This window comes from Sitophilus oryzae, unplaced genomic scaffold (genome assembly GCF_002938485.1).
Source record: "Sitophilus oryzae breed Bouriz unplaced genomic scaffold, Soryzae_2.0 scaffold_809_pilon_pilon, whole genome shotgun sequence".
Lineage (NCBI taxonomy): Eukaryota > Metazoa > Arthropoda > Insecta > Coleoptera > Curculionidae > Sitophilus > Sitophilus oryzae.
In genome coordinates, this window is record NW_022147427.1 from 381,476 (window position 1) to 401,957 (window position 20,482).

A 20,482-nucleotide genomic window follows, 5' to 3' on the forward strand; every position below is an offset into this window, starting at 1 on the left:
TCGCGAAGCGTTACCAGCTTCATTAAATGAACTTCGCTTAGTTCTTAAAGGAGAGTGGGAAAATATAACGCAATATGATATTATGCAGCCTCAATGACAGTATGAACGGACGTATACAGATAGTTGTAGCAGCCAAGGGAGACAATACACAGTATTAGTAACGGTATTAGCGTATTTTTTACAACATTTTTTTCTGTTTGTATACTTGCATGAGTATTACAGATCTTAATTCTTTAATATCGTTAGTTCTGTTATCGTTATGAATGTTTATTAAATCGTTAGTCTTTAACGATTTTTAATTAGTATAGAGTATCCAATGCAGCGTAATGTGCCGTTACAACAATGGTCGCCATAACCATGTCGTCATATAAAAAAATTACATAAAAAAGTAATGATAATTGAAAAATTTTTTTCTGTTTGTATACTTGCATGAGTATTACAGATCTTAATTCTTTAATATCGTTAGTTCTGTTATCGTTATGAATGTTTATTAAATCGTTAGTCTTTAACGATTTTTAATTAGTATAGAGTATCCAATGCAGCGTAATGTGCCGTTACAACAATGGTCGCCATAACCATGTCGTCATATAAAAAAATTACATAAAAAAGTAATGATAATTGAAAAAATTGAAAATTGATCGAGATCAGTTCATTTCGCACTTAAAAATTAACCAAAGCATGTACTGACATGAATCAAAAAACAAAATGCTCAGGAGTCATGGTTCTGACCGTAAAATTATATTTTAGGAAAATTTACACACAAAATTATTGCACAAGGTGTTTTAAAGTTACGGTAAAAAAACAACCCCTCGATTAACCCTGTATAACATGTCAAATACTAAAGTGTATTAAAAACTGAGTTTACGAATTAAAGTTAATATAATTATATACAGTTTGCTGAAAAATTCATGAAAATAGAGTTAAAAATAACAAAAACATAACACTTTAAATTTGACCAAAATTTTCTCCGTTGCGTTTTTTTGCATTTGAGTGTATAATAATAGAAAAAAAAACATAATGTCATAGTTTATATCCAGTAGTTTTTTAAATATACTTACAGCACCGCTACCCCCAGCAACAGTCTCGTAACAGCCCCAAAACTCGTTCCCGAACGTGATGTTGTTCATACAGCCCTGAGAGGCAGCACACACTCGGAAAGCCCCCAAAACAACGTCGACAATACGCTGTGACGTCAGGACATTGCCTCCTACCACTGCAGCATTTTCGCTGGGATCCAGCAGCGATCCCTTGGGAATATTCACCTGGACGGGAGCCAAACAGCCCTAAAATAAAGGGTCGGTCTTAAACAGAGGGCCGGAGGTTTTAAAGGGCGACAAATCTGGGTAAATGAAATGTATTTTCAGTGTCCTTTCAAATATTGTTTTATTTTTGTTATTAAATAAAAATGAAAATATTATCTTTTTAAAATGTTCGCCTTTTATAATTTTTTAATTCACTTTTCTCTGTACTCGCAAATTTTTTTAAGCACCCCTATAATATTTAATGCATTAATATTACACTCACCGGTACGAAAAAGGGGCACCTAATTTTTTTCATTTATTTTAAAGGTTTATATATATTATGTTCTAGTGAACCGATTTTGATGATTTTTTAAGCAATTTGTAACTAAATTATTTGACTTTTTAGTACGTGACTCTAAATTAAAAATGAAAGTTGCCATTTGTCAACTATACGAGTGAAAACGTGTGAAAAATGTTGATATTTTGGTGAAAGTTTCAAACACCCTGTGGAGTACGTTAACAAAGCAAGGAATTTAAAAATCATTTTATCATCTAGGTGTATCTTTTCTAGATACTTTGTTATTTGGTTCATCTCAATAGTTTTTTTGGAGATATTTGCTGTCTATGTTTAATTAATGTCTATGATTTTATGTAATGTCGCTCTCTTTGAAAAATCATATTATTATTCTCTATTAGGCAGTTACTCTAGCAGAGATGGTTTTAAGTCCAAAAGTTGATATCTACCATGATCACTTAAAGCAGCAGTAGCCGATACTTCAAAACTTAAAACCATATTTACTAAAGAAAACATCCAAAAACAATAATAACATGAGTTTTCAATGACAATGACATTACAAAAGCAATAAACAATTTTTATAAGTATGTTAATGAGGGAAAACAAAGGCATGCTGTCAATGCTAAAATTGCTGTAAATCGTTACTGTCTCATTCAAAAGCTAATATCTCCTAAGCACTGTTTTGCTTAATTTATCTGAAATCCTTGGCATTATCATTATCAATAGTATATAACTATTATGAATTACATATTAAGTATCTTTTTTCAAGTTTAAAAACACATTTTCAATTTTTTTTTGCTCTGCTATTGAGATGAGTCAAAAGACAAACTATCGAGAAAAAAATGTACCTAGATGATAAAATTATTTTTAAATTCCTTGCTTAGTTAATATATTCCACAGGGTGTTTCAAATTTTCACTAAAATATCAACATTTTGAATTACCTCCTATAATTGGCAGATGAGAACTTTCATCTTTAATTTAAAAAGAGATACTAAAAAGCCAAATAATTTAGCTACAGATGCTTAATACATCAACAAAACCAAACCCACTAGTACAAAATATATTAAATTTTAAAATACATATTGTAAGGTGTCCATATTTCGTGCCGGTGAATATTGTAATCGCAAAATATTTTCCGATGAACATCATCATCATATCGACATTGACATTAAAATCTATAAACCTGACTAAATGAAATTTTGACAAAAGTGTTTAAATTTGTTGAATAATTCTTAATTAATCTTCATTTTACTTTATAGAGCAAATGATTGTAACAGATATTTTATTTAGATTAAGGCTACAAAAATTTGTTTAAACCGAATTTTGTTATCGCTATGTTAGTCACATTGCGCCGTTTTCAGCAAGGTTTTCGTTTATTATTTGACAATTATCCTAATGTCAGTCATTATTTTGTATAATATCGTGTTGTTATTGAATCTTTGTGAGTAATTCTCGTTTTTTTTTCCTATTTTCCTAACCTAACCTAACCTAACCAAACATTTCTTTTAAGAACTAAATTTTCGAGTTTTTGTATGGCATTTCTTGAAATAATTGTGTGTTGAAAATATGCCAAAGCGTTTAAAAAATCGAAGCAAAGAGCTTGTAGCTTCCCTGATAAAATATTTTGAACGAGAACGTGACAATAAAGGTTCTTTATTACCCTTAAAACTGCAGTCGAAGTAGTAATAAGTAAAATAAGCTATAAAACAAATAAATGAATTAATTACTAAACTATTAGTTATTAAATTAAAAATAAAACGTAAAAATCCTTAAAAAATAATATAATAAATATATTGTTTGTTACTTTTAAATTAAGATTGATCTCATAAATCCATCACAATCTGGCAGCGCTGTCGCCATCGCTTGCCACTCGAAGTTGATCACGTGCATCGGAAATTGTTTTGCGATTACCATATATAATAAGTAAATAGAGCAAGACTTTTTTTAAATGACAAAAGCAACATAAATTTAAAGAAAAATAATCATTGCCGAGAAATGTATAATTATCTTCTGGTCTGCATATTATGCAAAAAATCTGTTTAGAACTTCATGTAAAATTCAAACAGCATAAAATATACAGGGTATATTATTGTAAGCATTAATTGTAAATTTTATAATTAACCCTTAATTTAAGAATCATTAACGGCATTAATAATTTTATTCTGTGCAATAAGTTTATTCTGTGCAAAATTAAAACACTGTGAATTTATAAACACACAAATATGCAAAATGGTAAGGTTGTAGCAATGCAAAGCTTCGATTAATCTCCACGGATTAAGCCTACTGCACTAAAAAGGTTTTTAAGTTTCCCTCACAGAGAAGTGCTTTTGTCAACAAACGCAATAGTCCGCAATACGCATGCACCTGACAAGAAGTACAGGCATCTATCCGCTGACTATTCTGATCGATCCCGTACCAGTCCTCGATTCGATTAAGCGCTTCCGCGAACGACTGATCGTTTGTCAGAATCTGGAACTTATTGTACCGCGAACGCTCATATTCAAAGCGCGCCGACGCGCCAGCCAGGGATTAGTCAGGGATCGCCTCCGCGAACAAAGCTATTATCTATCACGGCACTGCGAGAACAAACTGGAGACAAAAATAAAATTCTACATTCAAGTGACATTTTAAACGTAAATAAAAGACGGTTTTATTTTGAGATATTCACAACTCGCGTGTATGAACCTACCTTAAATGACAGAAAACGTTTTTTAACAAAGTACAACTTAAAATGTCCTTCACCTAAACATTCAAATTTGTGTATAAATTAAATTAAAATCATTTTTATAAACCTGTCACATGAAAGAAATCCTGTATTCACTTAAAAATATAAATCAAACTTTCTTACTTGATTTAAAGGGACATCATGTCCCACCATGCATCTAAGGCAGTAAATAAGGGCAGAAAGGCTGACAGCACGAGGTGCATTGCAATTGCCCCATACTTCTGGACCAGAACCACTGAAAAATGTATATTGAAATAAAAATAATGAATAACCCCGAACATTCGATAAATCGAAATTTTCTTATGTTAAGAAACGTTTACATAATGCCTTAATATATGATTCACCGTTTATTTCTAAAAAAATAATTTTGCTGCGTTGTATCCTCATAGAATTAACAATCATGATAAATATTAAACAATTAATAATTAAGTTACTAGAAATGTGTAGATCCCATCCATAACTTTAGAAAATTAAAAAAACAAATCAGTGTATGTACAGGACAATAAAATTATCAAAAATAGCTAATTTCCTGAAGAGATAAATCATTGAAAAGATATTTTTTAGACTAGAATTAAAAAGTTGCTTAAAATATAATTCATAATATGATCAAGTATTATTGATAATATTGCCAAGACTTCAGTTAAACTAAGCAAAACAGTGCTGGGTGCATAAATAAGGCGTCAAGTTGGAAAACCCACTTTGTGCATTCAAAAAATATACCTAATTACATATATTAATAGTGCACCTTAAAATCTCTACACAAACATATATTTGACCCCCCTCTACATAAACATAGTCCCAAACGGCAAGTAAAGTGGCCTATTCCTATATAAAATTCCATACAAATTACGTTATCGCAACAAAATCCGTCTTATCCACTTATATTTGATTTTTACTTTCATTATTGTTGCAAATCCCGCATTTTTTCATAGGTTTTTTACACAAGTATAATAGTACTACCGACGTCTTATCTAGTTTGAACCCTTACCTAGTGGTAATAAAATAGCATATCTAATAAATCAAGTTAGAGACGTTAGTTAGGATGCAATATCTTGCTGTTGCAAAACCCGCAATATACATCATACTACACCAAAATCCGCCTTATCCGAATTATTTTTGTGTTTTTTCTTTTTAAAAATTAAATATTAATTCTAGAAAAACAAGATACCCAACAATGTTTCCACTCAATAGATATGTTTTTTTGTAAAATAACGCTTCAACCATTTTCTAAAACAGTTTTTGCATATTCTTTCGAAACGTTTTTGGGATAAGACGTATTTTGCAACTTGACGTCTCAAATATAGTAATTGTTTATTCAAATGGTTTTACCACAAAAAAAACGTTTTTTTTTGTGGTAAACGTGTAAATCCCCATATAACAATAAATAGATTTACCTGAAGTCGCAAAGTGCCGATCCTGATGTCTCATCCAGAGTAACCTTTAGGGTAATGGGTGAGCCATCATCTAAGCTATCGCTATAATATAACGATGCGCTTCCTGTTCTAACTACTGCCTCTCTAGCTACTTCTCTTAGCATATCTCTGACCGCTATTTCAGCGTTAGTTTGGATGTGGCCCATGTAAGCTTGGACTACTTTAAGACCATACTGATCTATCAATTCAGATACCTTAAAGAAAAAAAGTATAAGTACAAAAATTGGATATAAATGTAATAATAGTATACGCTGCTTTACAAGCCATATTCAGAATATTTTGTTTTTTAAGATATCATATTGACTTTTTATGTCCATATTAATGAGATTACCAATGTACCCGTAATGTTTATGTTTTTTTTGTAAGTAGAACCTAAATTTTTTAAATCATTTAATTAATTTCTCATTATACAAATTGTTGATAAAACTGAAGAAAGCTAATGGAAAAATTAACATTCCGGATCATAAAACCCTAACTAACGCAATGTTGAAAAGGGTCTATCGATTCAGAGGCTTACAAATTGATAGGGTATATGTTTTATTAGAGACCCGAGGGGATGTAAGGGTAAAGGGAGGTCGCTACAAATTAATTTGGACAGTTTTGGTTCTTGTTAGAGTTGGACAGGCGATTTTTTTCATTTAATTGGGTCAAACCAAGGAATCGAATGTTAGATATTGATAGAAAACTATGCAGGGAAACTCAGTGTTGAGTGATATATCTTTTTCTCACCCGTTTTAAACAGAACGCCTTTTATTTTTTATCATTAATTAACATAGGCTTTTAAACAATAATTTGTTTTTTAAATAAGGGCGTTGTTTGTTGAAAGCGGTATCTACAACAAAAATTGAAAACTATCATCATTTTAAGTCTCTCACTCGATTTATAATTTTCTGGTTTCATATTAAAGATAGTAGAAAGATTTTCTAATGTAATTTTTCGTGAGGATGCCGATTCTCTACTTCAAAATTTTTTAAAACGTCAATTTTGACAGATACGACGCCATCTTGATTTTTTTAATGTCAACTCGCACATATTTTAGCATGGTTCGGTAGATATATTTTAGCTAATATCAAAAATATATAGTTTGGTATACTTTGCATCTTCCGTTTTCGATATACAGTGGCTTTAAAAATGAATTGTTCCAGAATCATTTTAAGTGTCTCACCCAATTTAAAATTTTCCTCTTTTCTATTTTGAGATAGTAAAAAGATATTTTAATGTAATTTTTCGCGAGGATGCCGATTTTCTACATTAAACTTTTTAAAAACGTCAATTTTGACAGATACGACGCCATCTTTTTTTTTTTAAATGTAAACTCCTAATCTAAAAACGTTCTATCTTAAAATATATAAGAGGAAAATTTTAAATTGGGTGAGACACTTAAAATGATTCTCGAACAATTAGTTTTTAAATCCACTGCATATCGAAAACGTTAAGTGCAATTTATACTAAACTATATATTTTTGAAATTAGCTAAAATATGTCTACCGGACCATGCTAAAATATGATAGAGTTTCCATTGAAAAAAAATCAAGATGCGTCGTATCTGTCAAAATTGACGTTTTTAAAAAGTTTAATGTAGAAAATCGGCATCCTCGCGAAAAATTGCATTAAAATATCTTTTTACTATCTTAAAATAGAAAAGAGAAAAATTTTAAATTGAGTGAGACACTTAAAATGATTCTGGAACAATTCATTTTTAAATCCACTGTATATCGAAAACGGTAAGTGCAAAGTATACTAAAATATATATTTATAAATATATACTAGCTAAAATATGTCTAACCGGACAAAAATATGTGGGGGTTACCATTTAAAAAAATCAAGATGGCGTCGTATCTGTCAAAATTGACGTTTTAAAAAAAAATCATGTAGAGAATCGGCATCCTCGCGAAAATCTTTCTACTATTTTTAAATACGAAACAGGAAAATAATAAATTGAGTGAAACACTTAAAATGATGTCCCTGTACAACTTAACAAGTATAGCTAGAGACGTGAGAAATATAAAATAAGAGACGCCCCTCGATGCGCAGTGGACAGCCCACGAATTTGCTTGAATCAAAATTTTTTTCGTAGCGTAACTGCATCTCTCTTCTGCCGAATGCGTTCTCTCTCTATCGTGTGCGCGACCGGTGCTATCCCCAAGTCTCTTCCTATATTTGTCAAACTGTACATCTTAATCATTCCACATTGAATTTTTCACTTTTTTATTTATCGAATGGAATAAAAATAGTACTTAAGGTCAATTTTATTAAAGCATATTTTACATCGGGTGGTGAGTCGTCGTTGAAAACATAGGAGGTCGCATGCAAATTTTGAACTGTCCAGATATCGGCTCCCCTGTTTGAGCAATTTTAACAATTTTGGACACTAAACTTAGGTACTATAACGTAGTAGGTTAGCTTTGACAATGATTATAGTACGGGACAACTTAATAGTACAGGATCCCGCTGTAGTATTATTGCGATCATCGTATTTTTAATCAAAACCTAATTTTTGCGTATATTTACGAATAGGAGAATACACTTTTAACAGGGTGCCGGGTGCCTATCAAAAAGTTGCCGCAAATATGTTTGATTAATAATAATAATAACTGATTTTCGAGACGAGAATACGCTCATAAATATGCGCTTTATATGTCAAATTAAAAATAAATTAGTCATGTTTTAGTCATGTCTCATGAATAATCTTACTGTAGGCTTGCCCAATAAATCCTTTCTTCTTTTTTATTACAGTACCCACGATAAGATCTTTTGTTTATTGTCAAATTAAAACTATTTTTATTCTGTGCATGATGTTATGGGTGATGCTACGGGCCCTGCAACAGTGCGTCGGGCATCTGTAGCTCCTATAATAAATAACTTAGGAATTTTATATAAATGCCAACCTAAAGTATGTGTTAGGATGTATTTCAGGAAAATATAACTGTAACTTGTACAGAGTGGCCAAAAAAAGAGTGAGTGGATCTGGATGATTTTTTTAAAGGAACATCCTGTAAATTGTTGCATTTTCGGTTTCCTTTCTGATCACTTTACATAATCCTAAGGTTTTATTATAGTATATGTTTCGATAGTTTCAAAAATATTGATAAAAAATAAAAATTTCAATTCAAAATTAAATAAAAAAAAGAAGTGTTTTCAGAGTTTTATAAAAAAATTATTAAAAATACAAGAAATGTTTTGAAATCAAAACTACACTACATATTTACTATTGTTGGTCTGTATTTACTTTGCTATAAATATTGTAATATTAAACCATACAGGGTGTTTAAAATTCTATGCCAAACTTTCTAAAATATAAAAAAAAATCTTTTTTTTTTCAAATAGAACACCCTGTATATTATTCGTTGTTAAATTTAAAGTATTTAAAAAATTTTAATGGTTTAAAAAATAATCGCGTTTTTATTACATATATGGCTTTAGAAAAATCATCCCGATCAACGCACACTTTTTTGAGCAACCTTGTAGAAGTTAAAATATTTTCCTGAAATGCATCCTAACATACGTGCATACTTTAGGTTCGGGAGATCATCCCGATCAACTCACACTTTTTTGAGCCACCTTGTATAAGTTAAAATATTTTCCTGAAATACATTCTAACATACATACATGCTTTAGGTTGGAACCTCAAAATTACTAGTTTTTTTTTAATTATAGGAGCTACAGATACCCGTCGCACTGTTGCCGGGCCCGGCCCGTAGAAAAAACTTTGAACCGTGGCAACCCCTATTTGCGGCAGCTTTTTGATAAACACCCTTATAACATCATGCTCAGAATAAAAATACGTAGTGATAAATGACCAAAAAAATTTATGGGCGTATGGTAGATAGTCTCCAAAATCAGTTATTATTATTATTAATTAAACATAGTTGCAGCAACTTTTTGATAGGCGCCCTGTTAAAAATGTATTCTCCTACTCATAAATATACGTAAAAATTAGGTTTTTATTAATAATACCATGAGCGTAATAATCCTGCAACCTGATCTTAGACTATTTGACTAATTGGTTTTTATATATAAAAATCAGCTGTTATGTTTTAACAGCAGGATTACGGGAGGTCCGTCGCGACGTTGCAGCCTTAATTGTAAAATGAATAGTGGAGCCAATATTTGGACAGTTCAAAATTTGCATGGGATTTGATGTTTTCAACGACTATGCACCACCCGATATATAAATTACAATATTACTTTAAAAGTTAATTTTGGTTAAAATTAATGAATATTATATAAAATCAAATGCAGCATATTAGAGTAAATTTCAAATATTTATCTTCTAAAAGTAAAGAATATAAATTTTTAAACAATATTAATTACGGAACGATACGGTTTCGAAATTATACATCCGACTAATTCGTATCTATGTTATTTTAGAGGTAATTTTAATCAGAATGTTGTCCATTTACGACAGGAGAAAATGCGCCAAAATCGTAATTAGTTTTTGCGCTGAATTAGTAATGACACGGATGCATTTTGTAAATTTTATGTCGAATTCTACCCCTCGTTACCCTTTAACATTGAGGTTAGGGGCGGGGGAGAAACGAAAACAAATATACGCCCGTTAATTCGAATTATTGATAAAATTGTGTCTGACAGTTATTAAATATATTACACGGCCTTATTTTCCACAATTTCCGAATTTAACGGGGCTTTTAATTAACTATTATGTTTATTATTGGACCGATCTAGTTAAAATTAATTGCTCCCCTAAGTGACGTTATCGGCAAATGCTTAATATAGGTATTAAAAAGATACCAATAAAACAGCGATAATTTGATTATTAAAAATCATGACATTCCCAGTACTGATCATTTTTTATATCATATATCATATTCATAAAATTAATAGTTCTACCGTATGATTGAAAAAACGTCTTCAAAGACGGGTAGGGAATGAGAATCGAGAATAATTTTGGTAGGGTCAATCTCTAGACGTCACTTACTAAAAATTGACATAAATATGTCAAAAATTAACATTAGTTATAGGCTTGGTGCATTTCAGTTGATTTCAACAAATTCGGACCGCAGCGCTTCAACGGAAAAAAATTGATATTATCAATATACTAATGGCTGGCAAAGGTTAGTCTTGGGTCGAGATTTCCGTATGTCAGAAGAGTACAATGCGTTATTAATGTATTGAACAAAGAGAGAATAGTAAACACGTTGCCAAACGTATGAAATGAATCGAGAAACTGTACAGGGTGGGTCAAATTCGACGCTTTTAAATGGAAACACCCGTTTCTATAGGAGATAGACGAAAACTAATATCGGTGTCTGGAGCTCAATTTTCATCAAAAACATGATGGTGAAAACCGCACATCAATATCTGTTACCGTTTCGAAGTTACGGGGTGTTTTTCAAAAATGTGCATTTTTAACAAATCGCTGTAACTTTTTTACTATGGAAAATTTTGTATTTCTATGAAAACATTTCCAAAGCACCTTTTAACGTAGAATTTAATGGTTTAAGTATAATTTTTTTAAAATTAATAATTTAAGAGTTATCAACAGAAAAATTGATTTTTTATTTGAGACACCATCTATATTTTTAATTAACTGAAAAGAATTTAAAATTACTTTTCCAAAAATATAGCACACTTGATATTTTGTTATAATCCCCTTCAAAATACAGAATTTTTAAAAGTTCGCCACTTTTAACTAGTAGGCTGTGGACCCCTTATTGATGATATGCCCTTAATGGGACTCGAAAACATATTTTTCCAGCAAGACGACGCACCGCCTCTGAACGCTGAAGTTATCAGCAAATTTTTGCAGCCAATTTCAAGAATAATTGAATAGCTCCCAAACCAAGATCCCAGCCATTGGCCGTCGAGGCCGCCTGACTTAGTGCCCATGGATCTAATTCTATGGATATATTTGCGGAAGAATAAAGGTTCCTTATTCATCCGTATAATCTAGAAAAGAATTAGAAATACTTAGCAGTTATGAGAGGATATTTTTCACCCCCACTGAGCTAATAAATTCCGCGAGAAATGTTCAGAAACTGCCCCGTCTGTCCATAACAGAAGACGGTCGATATGTCGAACACCTGTAGCAAAATCTCATGTCTTGGTTTGCTATTTATTTTTATTGTTATTAGATTTTGTCAAATAGATTAGATGTCAAATGAGTTGATGTTGGTTAAATATATTTTAAATTGTTATAAAATTCTGCATCTCTCATAGCAAATATTATTTTCGTTTTAATTGATGCTCACAGCTAGATTTTTTTTTGCATTACAGCCGATGCCGTTCAAAGCCTACTTATTTAAAGCGGGCGAATTTTTATATACTCTATATCTCGAAGAGGAATCGAGCAAAATATCAAGTGTGTTATATATTTGGAAAGGTAATTTTAAATTCCTTTCAATAAATTAAAAATATACAGGGTGTCCTGTATATTTTGCATATAAAAAATCAAATTTTCTGTTGATAATTCTTAAATTATTAATTTTAAAAAAATTATTCTTAAACCATTAAATTCTACGTAAAAAGGTACTTTGGAAATGTTTTCATAAAAATATAAAATTTTCCATAGCTAAAAAGTTACAGCGATTTGTTAAAAATGCATATTTTTGAAAAACACCCCATAACTCCGAAACTGTAACAGATATCGATATGCGGTTTTCACCATCATGTTTTTGACAGAAATTGAGCTCCAGACACCGATATTAGTTTGTGTCTATCTCCTATAAACAAGAGTGTTTCTATTTAAAAGCGTCGAATTTGACCCACCCTGTACACATTGCTAAGAGACGTGGAAGGTGATATGGCAGATTTATCGCAGTTGGCCGGTCGACCCAATCGCAGCGTTTTCAGATGGAGCGGAGCGTCCGCGACGGACCGTCCGCGACTTCGAGCAAGTACCATGAGTTTATATGAACGATTTTACATGGGTCGCGTATGCTCCGTCCGGATGAGCTATATTGAAAAAACAACCGCGCGTACGGTCCGCTCCATCTGAAGACGCTGTCCGTACCTTTGTCAATACTTAAGTTCTAGGTGTACATCATGCGTTCAGCTTCACGATTTAACTACGTCTCGTGATACTTTATTTGTTTATTTATAAACGAGTCGTTGTAATTTTCCTTATAACTTGAAAATTTTTAAGTGCAAGCTAGAAATACTTGCATTTTTGGTGAAAATAAGTGGAATTGAGTGGGTTTTCGATAGTGGTCGGGCTATTAGAACTCTGAATTCAAAAATCGATATCTCGAAATCTATTAGAAACAATTGATTGTAGTTTTTTCAAAAACTTCCTTAATATTTCTGCTGTATTTTCTTCGTAGACAGTAAGTGAAAATCTCTATCAATAAAAAAATTACACGACTGCTGAAAATTGCTATGCTCTAAAAGTAAATAGATGGGTTGTTTATAATTTTTGAATGGAAAAAAAGAACCTTATCGATTTTTTCTTACGTAAACATATTGTAAAAAATCCTATCTTCAAAATAAAAAAAAATTAATATCTAATGGTGCAAGTACACAGTCGGCGAGACGACCCGAGACGCCACCAAAAATTAACGATTTATACATTATTATTGGTTAGGACCGTCCTTTTTTGTCACGTCTCGGGTCGCCTCGGCGAGTGTGTACTTCCAGCATAAAGTGTTTCTGGAGTTATGGCATGTTATGTGTTAAAAAGTTCAGTTTTTAAATTATCGCAATTACTGACGTTTTCTCGTTATAAGAATATGACACCTTAAAGATATCTTTATAATTCCATTTCAGATGCTCCCAGAACATCTCAGATCTTCTTGTGGTAGTTATGTCTTTTCGAAAATAAAGAATCTTTTAATAAAATAAGCGGTTTGTGATCCTTGAATGTTAACTTCTAATTGAACACCGGAAAAATATACTGGGTGTTCCATTTTAGATAAGGGAGTAACTTGCTTTTAAAAGTGACTAATGTTCCATATTAATTTTGTCTCACCCTGTATAACTTTTCGGGTCAAATTTCAATTTGTTTTAACATACAATGGTTACTCTAATTAAATATCAGGCTATACAAGGTCAACTAAAATTTAGGTAGCTGTTATCGAAATTTAAAATTTACTCTTCATTTTCACAAAATGTGAAATATGTCAAAGTCCTAAGATTTTAGGTATGCTTCTTTAATAAAACTCTATTTTTTAACTATTTTTTTCCCGGAATCCGAAAATAAATTAATATATAGGGCGTTTCATTAGAAAAAATACAACTTTGATGTGCAACTTTTTTTGGAGACACCCTGTATAATTCTATATATTTTTATAGCTTTCAGTTCTACAACCTACATATGCTGTCAAAATTTCATTTCGATATAAACTACCGTTCTCCTTGGAGCTTCCGCGGCGTATGAGAGGCGTCACCATGTATAAAACACCGTTTATTTAATTCGTTAATGACGTATTTAGTAATACTAGCTAACTAATTTTGTCTGTAAGTGTCTTGTAGTAATTTATACAATGGAAATTAATACATAATAGAAAAGGAGAATCATATCTACGTCAGTTATAATGCAAACCGGTTAAACATAAAATATAAACTCTTTATATAATTTTATTACGTACATTGATGCTCAGATAATGATTAATATATATTTTATTTGTTGTCGAATAATATATAGGGTGATTCGCAGCAATGATAGATTAAATCGCCGTTGAAAATACGTAAAGGCTTAACTCGTTTTTGGCGATTTTTCAGGAGAGCGATTTTAAGAAAAATGACTCTACTATTTTAAACATAAGTCTCGGAGCATTAAAATTGGGAGATTCAATTTTGGAGGCTATTTAACTCAAGGCAAGATTAATAAGAAAAACGATAAAAATTATTGATAAATATACTATAAAGGGTTTTTTAACACACTATTTCAGATACGCCTTTACGTTATGCGATTAACAAAACGCCCTTAACTTTTTATTTTCCATAAGCGAACAGTGCGTTTTAGAGATAAGCCTTAACGTAACAACTTGAAGAGCATTTAAATTTATGTGCATTGTCGGATCTATCTAAATTTCGTCAAAATTCGAGATACGCCTTTGCGTATTTTCATCGGCGAAACGTTTGACGATAGTGTTTTATTTTAAAAGTAGTAGCATATTTGTTGTTTTTAATGGAACAAATATATTATTAAAAACTTAATATTGGAAATTATTTTCATTTCTCATAATTTTCTTTTATACTAGCTCTCTACTATATCTAGCTTTAACAGTTTTTGAAGGAAAACATAAAACCTATATAAAATTCACAAAAACATTATCTTGAATAAACTTTGGTAAAATGTCTGTCTAAAGCAACCGGTTGAATATCACACAGTCACAAGGGTAGGGAAGATTAATGATATTATTTCCGTTTGCTATAAAATTGCTCAAATTCCTGCTTTTATAGTTAACAATACGTGTATTATTTAAAAAAATTAAAACACTAGAGAAATTGCTTTTAATGATATATCAAGTTTCTATACCTAAAAATTGTAGTTTTTTCTTGTAGTAAAGCCATTTAAAATTTTGGCCCAATATGAGCCCGTATATCATAGAGTAGCGTAGAGCAGAGAGGACCGCGAAGCGTTCAAATGCATTAAAATAAACCGAAGTGGCCCCACATACAGCGTAGCATATTGCGGATTGACGCATATTTTCTCACACTGTACGCACTCCTCCCTGCCAAACGCTACGCTACGAGCTTTATGTTGGGCCATAGCCTAACAGATAATAATTTTATTAATTTTTTTTAATGAAAATAGTTATCAAGACAAATTTTCAGACTTAACCTACAAACACCTTTATTTAACTTGTTAATGACTTAATTTAGTAATACTAAATTTTTAAAATAACTTCAATGAAAATTAATCCAATGGAAATTAATAATAGAAAAGGAGTATCAAATCCACCTCAGTTATAATATTAACATATAGGTTGAACACAAAATATAATAGCTTTATATAATTACATTACGAACGTTCATGTTCAGATAATAATTAATATTGTATTTATTGTAGAATACTATATTGCGTTAACCCCTCAAAAGGCCACCATAATTAATTTTTCGATACTTATCTATTAAATTTCATTTGGTTCGCAATTCTATTGCGTTAGTGTTATATCATATTATTCTACGTTATTAAAATATCCAGGATGTCCGAATATTCCGTGGACATAGAACTACTACGTGTATCTTTGAGATTAAAAATAAGTTTATTGGACATAATTTACCTATACAGGGTGGTCCTGAATTGTATTCCGGAATATTATAAGCATTTTCTGCAGATAAAAAATATGTAAAAAGTTCGTATTAATGTATATGTCCTAAAATGCTTAGTTTACAGAGTGTAGTTTCATTTTATTTCGATTTTTTCGAAATAATTTCTGAATAACTTCAATATTTGATGAAAATTGGTGTCAGTGAGTCTTATTCATGAGAAATTTGATTTTGATGTCAATATGACTCCTACTTGTAGAAGGTGCCACTTACCTATTTTTTAACGGATTGAAGAGTAATAACTTTTGATTCATATCTGTATAAAACTACTGAGTAAAAAAAATATACACTTACGAAGCATTTTACGTAAAAAAGGTATCTTGGTAAAAATTGCTACGAGTAATGGTTCTCGAGATATTTGGAATCGAAATTATCAATACCCGTCATCGTTGACATAAATTGAACGTGTTGACTACATAGTTATTAGATTGTAATCATAAATTTGAAATGTTTTGTGCCAAGAGTTCAACAGAAACTGTTTTATCATCATTATTTTCGCACAAAAGTTTATGACTAATTCAAAAAATAACAATTTTCTAAATTTATTTTTACAGTCAAGTAACTATCTACTCAACGTGTGTTTTATTTTTTATCAATAATGACATGCATTGACTATTTTCATTCTAAATATCTTCAGAACGGTTGCTCTAAGCGATTTTACCAAGATACTTTTTTACGTAAAAAATCACGAAAATGTATATTTTTTCACTCCATAGTTTTATACAAGACGGACGAAAAGTTATTATATTTCAAAACAGTTAAATCACATGCAGGTAGCGCCCCCTACAAAATAAGAGCAATATTGACATTAAAATCAAATTTCTCATGTCAAAAACTCCCAGGCACTAATTTTATTCAAATATTCACGTTACTTCTGAAATTATTTGGATAAAATCGAAATAAAATTGAAACTTCTACACCCCCTGTATCTCCGAAACTAAGCACGAACTTTTTTTACTTGTTTTTATCTGCACACTTTTACTTATTTTTGAGAGTTGTCAAACTCTTTGCCAAATTATAGGTTATAATTTTGTGTCAAATTATATCAAATAGAAATAATAAATGTTTTGCATTTGGACTGTGTTATTACGTGTGTTTTGTGATTTTAAAATTAAGTGGAGGGAAAACTCAAGGAAAAATTAAGTGTTGACCTAGACCATACAGTTAATATTCCGGTGCCCAGAAGCCTCCCTCTGTCACAGTTACCAGAGAGTTGTATTAGCCAGAAATAAAGTTTTATACCATCATATATTGTCCGAAAAACTGAGTATCTGTAAAATAACATCACACGATAAAAACATACCCCAATTTTTTTGGAATAAAACAATGCGATGTTCCGTTTTTTACAAGAGGTAAAAAATAAGTAAATACTTGGAGGACTATTTTACTGAAAGAAATCGTCGCGTGCGCGTCGCGTCGGTGGAGTTGGAAAATATTTATTTTTATTTTTTTACTAACAATTATTTATGTAATAATGATAATGTTAAAGCACTTAACAAAACATGGTATACCAAATCTCAAAACAGTTCGCCACTTGATTCTTAAAATATTTTAAAAAATGTGTTACTTTTTTAAAATTTGGTGCCCTCTAACGTACAAACGAGGAACTTTTTGTATAGAGGTAAATTGTGTTCAATAAAGTGTTCAATAAACTTACTTTAATTCCAAAAATACTAGTAGTTCTGTGTCCAAGGAATATTGGGACACTCTGTATACAGATTAAATAACCGAACAATGCCACACTCATGGATTTTTATCTGAAAATCAGAATAGTTTCTTGTCCATCACGTTCCTCTGTCAGCTGTCAAAACGATTAAATCGCCATTTTAGGCTGCCCAGCAAACGAGCCTCGACCATTTTTCTTCCGCCAACAATACCAATGATTCCGCAATTATTTCGCATTAATTCCCAATTCGCAACCCTAAACTTGCTTTCCTCCTCGCTCCTCGCCTAATTCAATTAGTAAGCGACAAAACAGATGGCGCCACAAAAGCAACATCGCGAAATATTGTTTAATTATGTAGGATGCTGATTAAAATTGTGCATGCGCTTGCAGCCAACGGTCTAAAGTTTAATGGTTCTGCCACTGGAACGAACTAAATACGTTTTATTAATGGGATATTTTTTGACTGGACGAATGCATGACAAGGATTCCTGGAGGATAACAGTTTTTAATAATTTATTAATCAGGTTTTATTTTTTATGCAATGGAAATTAATACCGAATAGAATAGATGTCTCCTATCCACGTCAGTTATAATTAACAAATCGTTTAAGCATATACAGGGTCGCTTTTATGTATGGAAACGGTCGATTATTAGGTAAAATATAGGAGGTACCGCAAAAAGTTAAATAAAAAAGTTATATGATTTTTAAATATCTATTAGCGAGTAATAAATTTAAGTATACTGTTTCGGTCATAAAGTCGTGGCACATCAAAGTTTCAATTTTTTAAATAGAACCCTCTGTATATTATTGCATATTTCAATTCTTCCTTCAATTCTAAGCAAAAATCGAAATACACACAAGGTTGCGATTTTTGAACATAATACTTAAACAATTTGATTTAATTAATTTCGATATGTTCAGTTTTATTTAACGATGCTATTCTGCCAAAACTGTGATACTTCATGATATTTGACATTAATAATAAAATTTACCTATACAGGGTGGTCCGAATTGTATTCCGGAATATTATAAGCATTTTCTGCAGATAAAAATATGTAAAAAAGTTCGTATTAATGTATGTCCTAAAATGCTTAGTTTACAGAGTGTAGTTTCATTTTTATTTCGATTTTTTCGAAATAATTTCTGAAGTAACTTCAATATTTGGATGAAAATTGGTGTCTGTGAGTCTTTTAACATGAGAAATTTGATTTTGATGTCAATATGACTCCTACTTGTAGAAGGTGCCACTTACCTATTTTTTAACCGGATTGAAGAGTAATAACTTTTTATTCATATCTGTATAAAACTACTGAGTAAAAAAATATACACTTACGAAGCATTTTACGTAAAAAAGGTATCTTGGTAAAAATTGCTACGAGTAATGGTTCTCGAGATATTTGGAATCGAAATTATCAATACCTGTCATCGTTGACATAAATTGAACGTGTTGACTACATAGTTATTAGATTGTAATCATAAATTTGAAATGTTTTGTGCCAAGAGTTCAACAGAAACTGTTTTATCATCATTATTTTCGCACAAAAGTTTATGACTAATTCAAAAAAATAACAATTTTCTAAATTTATTTTTACAGTCAAGTAACTATCTACTCAACGTGTGTTTATTTTTTATCAATAATGACATGCATTGACTATTTTCATTCTAAATATCTTCAGAACGGTTGCTCTAAGCGATTTTTACCAAGATACTTTTTTTACGTAAAAAATCACGAAAATGTATATTTTTTCACTCCATAGTTTTATACAAGACGGACGAAAAGTTATTACTCTTCAAAACAGTTAAATCACATGCAGGTAGCGCCCCCTACAAATAAGAGCAATATTGACATTAAAATCAAATTTCTCATGTCAAAAAACTCCCAGGCACTAATTTTTATTCAAATATTCACGTTACTTCTGAAATTATTTGGATAAAATCGAAATAAAATTGAAACTTCTACACCCTGTATCTCCGAAACTAAGCACGAACTTTTTTACTTGTTTTTATCTGCACACTTTTTACTTATTTTTGAGAGTTGTCAAACTCTTGCCAAATTATAGGTTATAATTTTGTGTCAAATTATATCAAATAGAAATAATAAATGTTTTGCATTTTGGACTGTGTTATTACGTGTGTTTTGTGATTTTTAAAATTAAGTGGAGGAAAACTCAAGGAAAAATTAAGTGTTGACCTAGACCATACAGTTAATATTCGGTGCCCAGAAGCCTCCCTGTCACAGTTACCAGAGAGTTGTATTAGCCAGAAATAAAGTTTTATACCATCTCATATATTGTCCGAAAAACTGGAGTATCTGTAAAATAACATCACACGATAAAAAACATACCCCAATTTTTTGGAATAAAACAATGCGATGTTCCGTTTTTTACAAGAGGTAAAAATAAAGTAAATACTTGGAGGACTATTTTACTGAAAGAAATCGTCGCGTGCGTCGCGTCGGTGGAGTTGGAAAATATTTATTTTTATTTTTTTTACTAACAATTATTTATGTAATAATGATAATGTTAAAGCACTTAACAAAACATGGTATACCAAATCTCAAAACAGTTCGCCACTTGGATTCTTAAAATATTTTAAAAAATGTGTTACTTTTTTAAAATTTGGTGCCCTCTAACGTACAAACGAGGAACTTTTGTATAGAGGTAAATTGTGTTCAATAAAGTGTTCAATAAACTTACTTTAATTCCAAAAATACTAGTAGTTCTGTGTCCAAGGAATATTGGGACACTCTGTATACAGATTAAATAACCGAACAATGCCACACTCATGGATTTTATCTGAAAATCAGAATAGTTTCTTGTCCATCACGTTCCTCTGTCAGCTGTCAAAACGATTAAATCGCCATTTTAGGCTGCCCAGCAAACGAGCC

At 31.1% G+C, this 20,482-nt stretch overlaps 1 protein-coding gene across 1 annotated transcript in view; it reads right to left on the reverse strand.

Moving 5' to 3' along the window:
- LOC115888938 (5-oxoprolinase-like) overlaps positions 1-20,482 on the reverse strand; it is a 100,273-nt gene that overhangs the window by 71,188 nt on the left and 8,603 nt on the right. Inside the window, exons 6-8 of the mRNA XM_030908828.1 lie at positions 5,657-5,889; positions 4,386-4,497; positions 1,059-1,283 (exon numbers count right to left, since the gene is read on the reverse strand). Coding sequence (XP_030764688.1) covers positions 1,059-1,283; positions 4,386-4,497; positions 5,657-5,889 — 570 coding nt within the window. The remainder of the gene's footprint in view (positions 1-1,058; positions 1,284-4,385; positions 4,498-5,656; positions 5,890-20,482) is intronic.